The 13,439-nt window shown below is 43.0% G+C and overlaps 1 protein-coding gene across 2 annotated transcripts in view; it reads left to right on the top strand.

Annotated features, from left to right (window-relative positions):
- BEND7 (BEN domain containing 7) overlaps positions 1–12,696 on the top strand; it is a 46,276-nt gene extending 33,580 nt beyond the window's left edge. The window contains exons 8-9 of one of the 2 annotated variants that reach the window (XM_042872338.1): positions 7,604–7,651; positions 12,409–12,696. In XM_042872338.1, coding sequence (XP_042728272.1) covers positions 7,604–7,651; positions 12,409–12,470 — 110 coding nt within the window. In that variant the 3' untranslated portion in view covers positions 12,471–12,696. Of the gene's footprint in view, positions 1–7,600; positions 7,652–12,408 lie in introns of both variants that reach the window. The other variant, XM_042872337.1, reaches the window with a different exon arrangement.
- The last annotated feature ends 743 nt before the right edge of the window (positions 12,697–13,439 follow it).

Genomic DNA, 13,439 nt, shown 5'->3' with positions numbered 1-13,439 from the left:
GATGTGACTGTAGCAAAAAACAAAAAGAATGACCCACACTGATTGTGCTGATGAGGACCTACCAAAGCATAGGAGTGAGCTTGCCTGTGGTGACTAACAAGTAATTTCAGTAGGGATTTGCAGCAGTTACTTAGCTCTGTAGGACAGCATACGTGCTTGATTGTGGGACTGGCCCAGCACAGTTAGCTCAGCAGTGATGCAGTTCCAGCACTTGGCCCATGAGCTCTCAGTTGAGTTGACAGACAGCAGTGTGCAGTCTCCAAATCCCTTGTGGAATTCATAGGAACCTGAAAGCAATAGCACTGACTAAGAGATGTGTAATTGCTTCGTAAAGCTTAACTAGCCTCATTCTCATCTTCATGCCACCTATCCTGCAAGGGGCTTCGCTTACTTTTCATAGAATCATAGAATGGCTTGGGTTGAAGGGGAACTCAGAGATCATCTAGTTCCAATCCCTGTGCCATGGGCAGGATTGCTAACTACTGAATCAGGCAGTAGATCACTTCACCCTTCTAGTGTTTCTTAAGGCTCTCCTGTGGTCATATTTCCTGCCCATCTCTCCCTTGGAGCATCTGACACCTGTTAGCATCTGTGAGCTTAAGGAATGGAAAACCAAGTGGCTAAGACAGGGATGGTGAGTCAGACCACAGGAAAACAGAAGAATGTTTCTCTCCTGCTCCATGTGTCAGTCAGCATTTTCAGAATTGACACAGGACTGGGAGGGAAATGCAGATTATTCAGTAGCATAAGCTTCCCTGAGTAGAACAGCAAACCATCACTGGCTTTAATAAGGGTTTCTTGTGCATGTTGGGGGAGGGAAGAGAGAGGGATACAAGATAATCTTGTTAACGATAGTGTCAGATTACTGATACTGTACAACATGACTGCTTTCTGCCCCTTTCAAAGGCTGGCTGGGCAGGACAGGAGCCCAGTATTAGGCTCTGTAGGTGAAGAGCACAGTGTGGGATGTGGGAAATAGAGGGCCTTTGGGTTGTCTGCAGAAGACCCTCAGGAAAGAGGATTGACCTAATTTTGTTTAGATTTTTATTTTCTTTTCATCCTTTTTTTAAGGACTTTTTGATGCCTCTGCAGGGTATTAATTAAAATGACAGTGGTGTTCTGCTTTTACCTTTTAAATGGCACTTTCGTCTCTGGTCCTTTCCTGGGATGGAAGCATCTAAGTAGAGGATATTGTCTCCAAGTTAGCAAGACTGGAAAGAAAAATAAATGAAGCTGAGTTTAGTGAAACTGAATTAGATAAGTTCCAATCCCTGCAGAGGGAAGCTAACACAGCCATTATGGGAATGAGAAGTAAACAGAAATGTACCTAGCAGAAGCATACCTTGTTTACTAAAAGAAGTGCGTGCTAACTGGATTGCTAGAAAAGCTCTATTTTTTTTCTGATGTTTAGTGTATTGATTGTTCCCTGTTTTCTTTCTGCCATTTGGACACAGGCAGACGTGTTCTTTTTTATCTAGCAGGAGTGATTGAATGTGCTGCTGTTGTTCCTGTCCACTGCTTAGAGGTTCCCCTTTTGAGATGGAGCTGCCAGAGCTGATCATGCCAGCACTCTGCATTCTGCTTCCAGTGCAAGCTCATCCACACTGTTCCAGTGATGGCTCAGATTAACCCAACCTGACCTTGCACTGAAGCAAATGAGAAGTGTTCACATTTGCTTTGCTGGCCTTTGTGGCGGAAAAGCAGTAGGTAGCAGCAAAGAGGAGCAAACGGGTTGCAATAACATCTTCATCTTGTTGAAACAAATTTTTTTAGTACTTGTGCATTGTAATCATGAGCTTCTGATATGAGAGATGTAGATCTGATGGGACAACAGATCTGTCCAGTCCCGTGTTTTGTTTCCAGCAATGGCAATTAGCAGGTGCATAGGTGGGTCTACAAGGGTAAACCTGTCTATTTGGTCTGCAAACTGCAAATTTTAACTGTTAATTGTGAAGGCTTTCTGAAACTGTGAAAGCTGTATGTAACTTACAGCAGCCAAGATGCAAGAGGAGGGCAGGGATGGAGAGAGGTTTGATCTGCTGAGGGGAGATGATGTTCTCTGGCTCCATGTTGCAAAATGTTGCTTTTGAGAACCTGAAGACTAGTGGAGTCACAGCCATTGAGCTGAATACTTGTAGTCCCCTGGAAATCCGTATGGAGAGCAATCACTGAGGGCCAGACCCATAAAGTTGGGAAATACTGAGGGGTGAAGTAGGAAATTCAGTCCTACAAGAGAGTGAGATAGAAGCTGACACCGGAGGCCAAGCAAGTGTCCTACTCCCAAATCATCCTCTCTGTTCTGCCTGCACTTACTGAAACCTACCATCTAAACTTGATGTGGGCTGAGGTGCCTGAAGAACAATTCTGAGCCAGCGTTAATCTGAGACCTTCTAAGCCAACTCAAAATCTGTTTCTGGTTTGTTCTGATGCACAAGCTTTACTTGGAAAAGTTCAATTTTGTCTATTTATTTCCCAGAATCCACAAAACAACTTTTTAGTCACCACTGAGTTGTGCTAAATTTGAGCAGCAGAAGAGATGAGAGGCAGGTTTTCCATTCTGTTTGCCTTCCCCTGAGCCATTTAGTCCATCCTCTGATTAGTTTTTCATTTCAAACCACATAGTAAGACACTGCATTCATGAATAGCCCTCTCTGCTTTATCCTGTGAAACATTATTTCAGTCTGATAACATGAATCCTGCTCTAGCTTTCAGTGATATTAATAATTTCAAAGAATTCTAGTGACGAGTGTGTTGGATCTGCTTTTTGTACCTCTTTCTCTGGGGTATATTCTCTTGAGTATTCCCAAATTAAATGAAATCATGATCACTGGATGATAGATGCTGTCCAGCTTCAACCTTATTTATCCTGTTTTGCTCATCTCCTAGAATTAGGTACAGAAAAGCTCTCCACTTGGAAAGCTAATAATAAAAAAAAAACACTTAAAATTGTGCTTTCTAGAAAACAGTTCCCCAGTGTAAATTCTGAAAGGTTGTTATCTTAAGGCAAATAAAAATTCATTTAAGTTCTAAATCAGTGTCAGTATTCATAGCTGGAAATACTATTTTTTAATTTATTTATTTTGCTTTGGCTTTTTCTCAGTTCTTTTAGATTATTGCCTGAGATCTGAGACTTGGGTAGGTTGTTTTTTTTTTTTTTTTATTTGTTAGATCTGAGAATAAAGCTGTCACTGCCATTAAATTTTTATTGGCCTTGTTCAGTCTGTTCAAAATTGCACAAGTTGGCTGTCACAGAGGGGAGAAGAGACTGTGAGGTTAATGTTACAAACAGATGTTATAATTAAAATTAAATAGTATGATAATATTCTCCAGCCCTGACTGTTGGGCCCATATCATGCCAACAGCACAGCCTACTGGGGCACAGCTTCGTAGTGCCAGATCTGTCTCCTCCCAGCACAGAACCTGAGCCTGCTTGGCTTCTGGGATCAGATGCAAAGTGGCCTGGAAGGGAAGAAGTCAAAGGGAGCCACGTGTGTAATATTTCCTCTTTGAAAGCGGTGTGAGTGACTGTGCAAATTGCCTTGTAATTTACGCATTGTGTTTCCCATTGTGTGGTCTTTCCACCTACAGAGAGAATTGGGGTAGGGGACTGGTGGCCTTGCCAGTGTCAGTGCAGAGACAGACGACCATTAGCATAAAGATCTGAGGGCAAAATAAGAGGGAACTGACTTGCTGTTCATGTCGCTCCGTGCCAGACATAGCATCCAAGCCTTTTGATTACTAAACTCTTCATCCATTAATAAGCAGTAGGTCAGGGGCAGCACATCTCTTACAGTCAGTTCTTCCTCCCTTTTTATGTTCTGAAGAGTGTAAGCCATTATGCTGTAATGTCTGTCCATTGCATAGCCAGGAAAGCTGACGTTGTATGACTAACGCTCCTGAAACTGAGGGTAAGAGCTGTTCATGCAAAGTGATTACATTGTGCTTAACCTGGAAGCTTTTGATTGCCATAGCCAATAAAGGAAAACATAGCACTGTTGGAAAACATGCTGAAACTTTTCAGGCAGAATTAATTTAAATAAATTGCATTCCATGACATTTCATCCTTGAATTGTTTAAAATCAACGTTACCTTGTTGCAATGTAAAATAGTAGGAACAAAGGGAGAAAAAAAATGCTTACACTCAAGAAGTGTGTCTTTTCTCCCCAGTCCTTGTTCAAATTGCTGCTTCCATTGCCTTGTATGAGGATTTTTTGTTTTGTTTTGTTTGCTATCTATTTCTCTTCATCCTTCTGATTTCCCTGGTCTGTGGTTTTGATGTAACATCTCTGTGTTGTGGGAGATGGCATTGATTTTTTGCTTAGCAATGCACGCATCACCAGGAAGGATGTAAGATGCGAGTCCAAGATGTGGTACAGTGCTTTTGTGGCCAGTATCTGAGTAAAGATAGCAATATCAAAATAAATGACTGCACTGATAATCTTTCCAGTCCTAGGCATGCATGTACTTCAGTACAAGGAGCAAAACAGCAAGTGTACAATTAATGAACATGTACATCTAAACAATTCTGGGGAAGAAAAGACCTCTGAGGAAATGACTACTGTGATTGTTTTGCAAGAGCTACTGAGCTCTAGCCATGCAGCCAGAGGACAGAAAGGAGTCTCAGAATTACCTCAGCAGGGTCTATTCCTGTTTGCCTCGTTTTGCAAGCTGACTCAAGACACTTGAATTTTGGCTGGCAGTCTCAGGGTGTGGTTGTTGAAGGCAAACCTTTCCTGCTTGGAATCCAATGTGAGAAGATGCTGGTTTACATCCATGTTAGGAGGTCAGGGTGTTTGTCATGCGTTTGTGAGCAGGAGCTTTACTGATCATACTTCGCTTGAAGCTGTGGTTACGTATCCAGTTTCATAAAACAAATGCAGACAGCTACTGAGAAGAGTAAGTAGGTTCTCAGTGTTTCTGTCTTGTTTCCACTCCCTTTTTGGCGCTGGAAAAAGCATTCATTCAACTGTACTGTCAGTTTTTAACTAGTTCTGACCTCTGTGACTGCATGAATATTTGTGCTGGCATGAGGAACGAGCCTGGAACAATTGGTGACGAGCTTTATCTCCTCTTCAGTGCCATCAGTACTGTGGTATTGTGCCAGATTAAAATGGCCAGGTAATTACTTTTGTCATCATCACTGTTGGTTCTGCAAATTTGGAGACTCAAGTCCTTACCTTCTGAAAGGCAGGGACTTCCTGGCCTCCACTTGTTACTGTGTTACTTCATTCTCCTGGATTTAAGCTTCAAGTTCAGCCAGGTGTGAGAAGGGCAATGAGGCAGAGGGATAGCCACATCTCCAAGAGTTTCTGCTGAGACTTCCAGCAAATTCTACCACTTGAGTGCACAGCATATTTGGCACAGACTCTGATATGGATAGATGGAAGATTTTCAGACCATTCCCAATGCTCACCTCTTGCTTCCTCCATTTTCATAGCTTGAGTCCCACGGGGCCATTTACTGTTTTTCATCTCTTGTATGCTGAATAACCGTGCTGCAGAACTGCTTGGTGCAGGTGCTTCTTCATAACACAGCAAGAAGTTGGGCTCAGAATGCCACTGCAGTAGGATATATCCTGTCTGTTTTTCTCAGCTGCTCACTGCACCACACTTGCTCATCCATCACTGTTAGTCCAATCCAAACAAATGCAGAGACAGAGAATCATGTAATCTCTTAGATGTGGCACTGAAGGACATGATTTAGTGGGCATGTTGGTGATGATGGGTTGATGGTTGGACTAAATGATCTTAGTGATCTTTTCCAACCTTAATGATTCTGTGATTCTTTTCTCATTCATTCAGCTCCGTGTTCTTTCCAAAATCAATGATTTTAATACATCCAGGCACTTAATTTCTTTCTGTTCAGTGTATCACCTTCTCATAGGAAGTCAAGGCAGAATCAGGGTAACTTGTAGGTCCATGTCATGTACTTGTCAAGGCTCTCCACTTAAACCTTCCAGGGGATGAAAGCTGTTTAGTACTAGGGGTTTCTTGTTTGTTTCCTCTCTCTACAACTGCCTGCAAGGAGGTTGTAGTGAGGAGGCTGTTGATCTCTTTTCTAAGGGGGCAATTGATAGGACATGAGGAAATGGTCTCAAGGTGCTGCTGGATATTAAGAAGAATTTATTCACTGAGAGTTTGGCTAAGAATTGGACTAAGCTGCCCAGAGACATAATGAAGTCCCCATCCCTGGGTGTATTTAAGAGACACATAGATGTGGCAATGAGGGATGTGGTTTAGCATTGAGATCTGGGAGGTCATGTTGGTGCTGAAGGTCTTTTCCAACGCAGATGGTGCTGTGATTCTTTAATGCAACTTATTTTGTGGAACCGAGTAAAGAGCATATAACTAAAAACTAAACTGGCATCCAGCAAGTGAGAAAGGGTAGCAAGGGGTAGCAGAAGGAAGGGAACTCTAATGTAGCTCAGCAGCTAGATGAGTTTGTCTTATGATATCCTCGTAACGGCAACAACTTGATATCCTTTTGTGTAGCTATAATAAACAGTCCAGGACAGTTAGCTTAGTTTCAAGTGGAAGCTAAATGAAGTTGCTCAGTGCATCTATAGCCTCGGTTGAAACTTGATGTCAATGAACAATGTGCAGTGAATGGATGTGATAAGATGTATATCCACCGCAGTGATCATGTACAATGTCAAGGACTTCTTCTCTATGACTATAGCTAGTTTGCTGAAGTGCTCTCGAATATCTCATTGTGTTTTAAAGGCCTAAAATATGCTGAGTTGTCAAAAGACAAAGGTAGTAGGATTTTGAATAGGACTTGTGTACATTTCACTCCTAATTCCAGGTGGGTGCCTGTAATGTGCTCTAGGTTCAAACACACACACTAGAATACGGAGGTCTAACAAGTTGCTGCACATCTGCTGAGCCATTTGAACTATCTTTCTATACCTTTGGTTGGTGACAAATATGAGATGAACAAATTAAGCTTTACAAATTAAGCTTTCAGCCTTCTTTTCTGTGGGCTAAATTAAGTCAAATTTTGCATAAGCTATGAATTAAAAGCATGTGTGTGTATCTACATTGTAATTGATTGTGTACCTGCATGGCTATATGTTTGTGTAAGCATGCTGGGTGCCCACTTCCAAGTCATTCTGCCCTGGCACATCTGTTCCTCCCAAAACAAGCTTGCCTGCGGTCACAGGAAGTTTGGCTGCAGAAATGAGAATATTCACACTTTTCCCTTAGGAATCTGATGATGGCAGCTGCAGGAGGATCAAGCATCAGCCTTGGGGGTTCCTCTTCCAAGGGCTGCTGGGGCTAGCTTAACAAACAAACTTCTCTTCTGTGATTTTATGAAATGGTTGCAATTCCCCTCGTGTCTTGAAACCTTAAAATGAGCCAGTGTCACTCCAGCCTGTTTCTGGCACAGCCGTTTATTAATACCAAACTCCCTCTTCTAAGTTTGCATTTTTATTTTATGACCTTTTTCTCCGAGCAGTGAGTTTTTAACTGAGCAATAGCAAATTGAAGCTGAGGAAAGTAGATAGAAAATGCAAAATCACTCTACACTATGTAGCTTTTTAATCGCATGCCTGTATTCAGTAAAAGTAATGAGATTTCTTGTTTATATTTGTAATCAGCAGAGCCAACTGACTATGATGAGAAGCCGGACATTTCTTTACTACAAACAGGTAAAATGCATTAAAATTTTTATCAGCTTCCAATGTGTGTATTTGCTTATTGCACAGCAGCATTTTTCAATAATCCTGGCGTGCCGTATACCGTCGGGTAATTGTACAGAGGACCCAGCTATCTGACTTTTCAATGCTCTGCATTAAAAAACAAATGCACCAGAATCTTACAATTTCCCCCTCTATTTCACATTTGTAAAACCTCAAGGTTCGTGATAGCAGCTAAGCTATTATGTCTGGTAAGTTACCGTGTTTATTCTAAACAGGGACTTCTGCTCACCCCCAATATTTCTGGGAGTTTTTTGAATTCCTAACACTGTTATTGGTAGGGACAGACACAGTGATTTCTGTTGAAGCTTCCATTCAGTTGTGCATGGTATTAGCAATATCTTACGTGTACAGAAGGATTGCGAAGACAGTTTTATGGTGGGTAAGTGTTGTTTTACTTCTTGAAGAGCATTCACACCATCTCAAAGCCTGACAGTTATTAAAAGCAGTGGCCTTGGGAGTAAATATTTTTGCACTGAGGGTGAAATCTGAACCACTCTCTCATTAAGAGTCAGTTCATTAATAAGTGCCCTGATGGTAGGAGACGAGCTCCCACAGCTGATTGGAGGCAGTGTCTTAAGGAGATGATCGTTTCCCTGTCATTTCACCAGGTTGCAGCTTAATGCTGACAAAGCCAAGGGAAAAGGGAGGGATGCTACAGATGCTGCGAGACTTTTAGCAGATGAATAGGGTCAAGGATTGCAGTTCATTATAATCAGATTCCAAAGGTGTAGCAACAAAGGGTGGCTGGAGATCAGCTGTGCCATTTGTGTGACGATCAGAACGTGACTGGCATTGGGCTGCTGGGCGCAGGACGTAGGACCTGGAGGCTCAGGGTGGTTGGGAGAGCAGCAGTGCAGCATCTGCCTCAGCAGGATCACTTCCTAATCTCTCTTACATAAGGGCTGGAGAAGGAGCTTTCATCCACCACTGCTGCACGCTGGGGCCAGAGCAGCAGCTGCCAGCCGCCCAGCGCGGCCGCTTGAAATCCTGCTGTCAGAGCACGTGCAGTTACTAAGGAATAGGACCAGCGAAGCAGCGGTGAGGACAAGCAGCTATAGTCTTGTGCTGGCAGAGACCCAGTGGGGGCTGGGAGCACACGCTTGCTGTGAGCCGCCGTGCTGCTTTCTTGGCCAGCCACTGAATATTTCAGGGTACTATTGTGATAATAGACACAGGAAGCTCTAGTTTGAAAGATCTCTTCCAAGTGACATCCTGTTTGTTTCTTTTATCAGGGAGGGAAGCAATTCCATTGAAAGAGCACCCTAATAAAGCCTGCTAATGCTACGTGGTGTTATCTTTTCATTGCTGGTGTAATCGTGTTAAGGAGCAGAATTATCGGATTGCTGTGCTTTTCTTTGGAGGCAGCTTCTGTAGCTACTACTTGCATCTGATGTTATCGATGGAATGGGCATGATGAGATGGTTGGGGCAGAGAAGATGGCTCTCTTTCCACTCTGCTATCAGTCTGATTGCTCATACACCTGTGAGCATCTGTGCACGCACAGTTCTTGAGCTGCAGGGTCCCTCTGTATGCGTATGTCTCCATACTATCTGTGGAAGCATGCCTAAATAAACCACGCTACGATTTGCTTTGGTGGGGGAGGTGATGCTCACAGGCTGCACGCCAGGCATTTGACTCACACCCATTATTATATGTGTGCAAGTGTCTCTTTATAGTACATATCGATGTAATACAATACTGTTCTTGGAAGCAAGTGATTTAAAGTGATATGCAGACAGCCTAATGACAATAATTACAATGGAGAGCCAAAATACAGATGCTTTCTATCTAGGAGTGTCACATAAGAGGTGAAATGCAACTTTTACAGAGGTCTTTCCCTGTCTTAGTACAGCTGGTTTTATAGAGGATGTTACTGGCAGGGCATTAAAAGAGACCGTTAACGTGAGGTATTCAAGCTGTCTTCTCTGTTTGGCTTGAAAACTCTTTGGGGAAGAGTTTGTGTGTTTGTGCAGTGGCTGCCCTGATAGCTGACATCTCCAGAAGCTATTTTGAGAAAAATTAGGAACAAGCAGTGGTTAACGTGGTGTGGTGGTAGGGTGAAAGCAGACTGAATCAGATTGCATAAAGAGAGTCTTGCACAAGGATGGACTGGGAGAAATGGTGGGGTGTTGGAGCTGCTTGTGACGGACATCAGGTGGTCTTGAATCGTAGAATTGTGTGAGTTGGAAGGAACCTTTAAAGGTCATCTAGCCCAACTTCCCTGCAGTGAACAGGGACACCTACAGCTAGATCAGGTTGCTCAGAGCCCCGTCCAGCCTGACCTTGAGTTTCTCCAGGGACAGGACATCCAACACCTCTCTGGGCAACCTGTTTCAGTGCCTCACCACCCTTACTGAAAGAAACTATTTCATGTAAGTGACTCTTTGGCACAGGGAGAACTATGCTCTGAGTGCAGTTAATTTATCCAGATGCCTATAGCCAGGTTTGAATGTGTTCCCTCTGGGCCCACAGGTAGCAAAGTTGTGGGCTTTGGGGAGAGGAGGAGTGTTTTGTTTGCAAAACTGTCCTTTGGAACTTGAAATCCTTGTAAAAAACATAGCTGGTACATTCTCACCAAACTGGGGAAGGTGTTTGTGCCCAATTATATTTTAGCACTTCAGAACAGGAATCATGCTCCCCTTTTAAAATCACTGGAGATGCTAAGAGTGCCTTTGCTTTGAAGGCTGATGATTGAAGGGTGTTTAAAGAGAATTGGAAGAACTGTGGCAGGGAAACTTGCTAGGAACTTTGGTGGAATAATAGATGAATCTCAAGAAAATACCAGAAGAATTTGTCTCTAGCAAACCTTAGAAAGCTCAGGTTTCCCACAGCTCCAGCTTTTGCACGTACTGACACAGCTGTTGCTTAAGCTGAAGTCTGTGTCCAAACCTGAGCTGAGATGGATCAGACAGCTCCCAGGCTAATCGCTGTGTGGAACTGGAAGACTGATCAGTTTCTGAGTGATGTGGGAACCTGAAAGCTGTGAGATATCTCTTTATCAGGCTGAAGACATGGCAGCTTTTAGAATCGGTCCGTATCAGCTGGCATTGCAAAAACAAAGCTCATCTTATTTTGGTCTGTGATTTACACTGAGCATCTGGATTTCATGTTTAAAAAAAAAGGCATAACCATGAGTTCTGCAAGTGGGAACCAATTTAAGGTGGCTGTAGCACCCTTTTCATCAACTCTCATCTTGAAAATCACATTTGGAATAGATATGCACCCAAGACCACGTGCCCTCCTTACACCCGTGTTCTGGGCTGCAGCTGTGCCGAAGGTTTTGGGTGGATTCTCCACATTGGGGTTAATTTCAAGATGAGAAATATTTTTTATATCCCTAAAAGAATCAGAGACAGTGACATCCCAATCCTCAGGTCCAGAGGTGATACAGCTTTGTGAAAAGATGATAACAATCTCTTGGTAAAGAAACCAATGATAAGAAAATAGCAGCAATCCAATTCTATGTAGGTTGTCTCCTTTTCTCTCGAAATACAATATCAAGAAAACCAAGCTTCAAAAAAAAAAAAAAAAAACCCACCTTTTTGAAACCTTAAATATAAATCCTTTATTGTAATATAAATCTTTATCCTTTCAATGCATGATTGTGTGAGTCTTTCCTTTTTCATTGGGTCGTATTTGCCTCTTACAATGATTGATGTCTGTCTCCTGTTTGCCCTGTGTTCTCAGCACTGTAGTTGTAATTCTTCTGTCCATCTTTCATTGTTCTGTTTAGAAAGAAAAACACATTCTTAAAGTGGTATCAAAAAGATGGGTTATAATCATAGAGCACACCTGCTTTTTTTCATTCTGCCATATGCATTGAGACTGCTGTGGTGCAGGAATTTTTTTTCCTCATTTTTTTCCCAAAGAACATCCAAAAATATGCACTCCGGGCTTAAAATTCATGTGGTGCTTTTTTCACTCCTTCAGAAACGTAACTTCAAAGTGGGAAACATTGCAGTGCAGTTTGCGTCGTGGCCTCATGCAGCACTTCACATCTCAAGTGGGGTGTGCTTTATTTTCAGTGGAGAAACGTTGCTCAGTATTAAAGGAAATCCGTTCAGTTTGCTTTCTTTAGGTGGTTGGTTCTACTCTAGGAGGAATGAAGCAGTCGCTGTCTGTTCATTCTGATGGGTGATTGTCCCCCTCTACTCAGCTCTTGTGAGGCCCCATCTGCAGTACTGCATCCAGGCCTGGGGTCCCCAGCACAGGAAGGACGTGAAGCTCTTGGAGCAGGTCCAGAGGAGGGCACTAAGATGATCAGAGGGCTGGAGCACCTCTCCTATGGGGAAAGGCTGAGGGAACTGGGCTTGTTTAGCTTGGAGAAGAGAAGGCTCCAGGGAGACCTCATTGTGGCCTTCCAGTACTTGAAGGGAGCACATAAACAGGAGGGGGAAATAAACAGATGCTGTTTATGAGGGTGGAGAGTGATAGGACAAGGGTCCAAACTGGTCTTAAACTGAGACAGGGAGGTTTGGGTTAGATATCAGGAGGAAGTTTTTCACACAGAGGGTGGTGACACACTGGAACAGGTTGCCCAAGGAGGTTGTGGATGCCCCATCCCTGCAGGCATTGTATGAAATTGAGATTAGAATTCATATATGTCATTTCTATCTTTCGCTTTGCTTTTAAATGAACGACTGAACTGATTTCTTAAACGTGTTTTTACTTTTAAGCTAATGGCTTCAAACCCTTCCTTCCTTCAGGTAACCTGTTTGACACCACAACAGATAGCCTGATAGATGCAAGCCTCGATTTTCCTGTTTAAATTTTACATCCTGCGCCAGTGGTTTTAGCAGATACGAACCTCCTCTCGTTTAAGTAATGTCCATGTGAGGTCAACGTTGGGATGTTGGATCCTGCAGCACGTGGATGTCCACACCGTTCTCCCTTCACGTTTGTGTTGTCTCACACGTTTTCCCAGTCACTTCAAATAACAAAACCAACAGATTGTTTCGCTGTTTTTCATCTTAATTAAAGATGATTTCTCTCCATATCGTGCATTAGTTAATTGGTGTGGTATCCTCTGTAACTGAAGTCATTCTCTTGCTTTTGTTTTCCCTTTGCCATTGTACCGTTCCACATGGCTGTATGCTTGCCAGCAGTGTTTCATCTTAAGCTATGCAGAGGTGAATAAACACAGTTGGATGACTCTTCCCCTCCCTTGGGACCGTGGTGGCATTTCTCTCCTTCCCAAACCCAAGGGGCTTGATGAGCACTTAAGAGGTGAAGCACTTTGTTCTTGTGCGTATGCAGACCCACCTTTCCTGTCTGGCTGCTATTTCTCTGTTTGAAGACCTGTGGTACAAATGGCCAGTTATATATACCTGTAATTCAGAGGGCACGGTTGGATTGGATTTAGGACTAAAAAGAGCAGGATCTGTCTCATTGGCATCCATTTCTGGGTGATAACAGGGATAAGTTGCAGATCAAGCACGCTGGAGTTCCCCTGTGTGGTCCCAGTGTGATGGCTCTTGAGTGGTTTTGTAGTGCAGATTACAGGAGGAGACCATTCTCTCCTCCTTTGTCCACCATCTTTTCCTACCGCCTCAATCTCAAGATGTTCTACTTTGCTATTCCAGAAAAGGAGTCTGCGCACTGTGATTTTTCAACTACTGCCCTTGGGGACACTATTTACCCATTTCAGAGCAGATAAATCCTAGTCACAGCCTGGCACTCTGTTGCTATCTCAGTAGTCAAGATCACTGAACTGATCAAGAAATTGCACTGCCCTCTT

This window comes from Lagopus leucura, unplaced genomic scaffold (assembly GCF_019238085.1).
Source record: "Lagopus leucura isolate 7727_CA_CO unplaced genomic scaffold, USGS_WTPT01 Super-Scaffold_100008, whole genome shotgun sequence".
NCBI classification, from domain to species: domain Eukaryota; kingdom Metazoa; phylum Chordata; class Aves; order Galliformes; family Phasianidae; genus Lagopus; species Lagopus leucura.
This window is presented reverse-complemented; position numbering and strand designations above follow the sequence as displayed.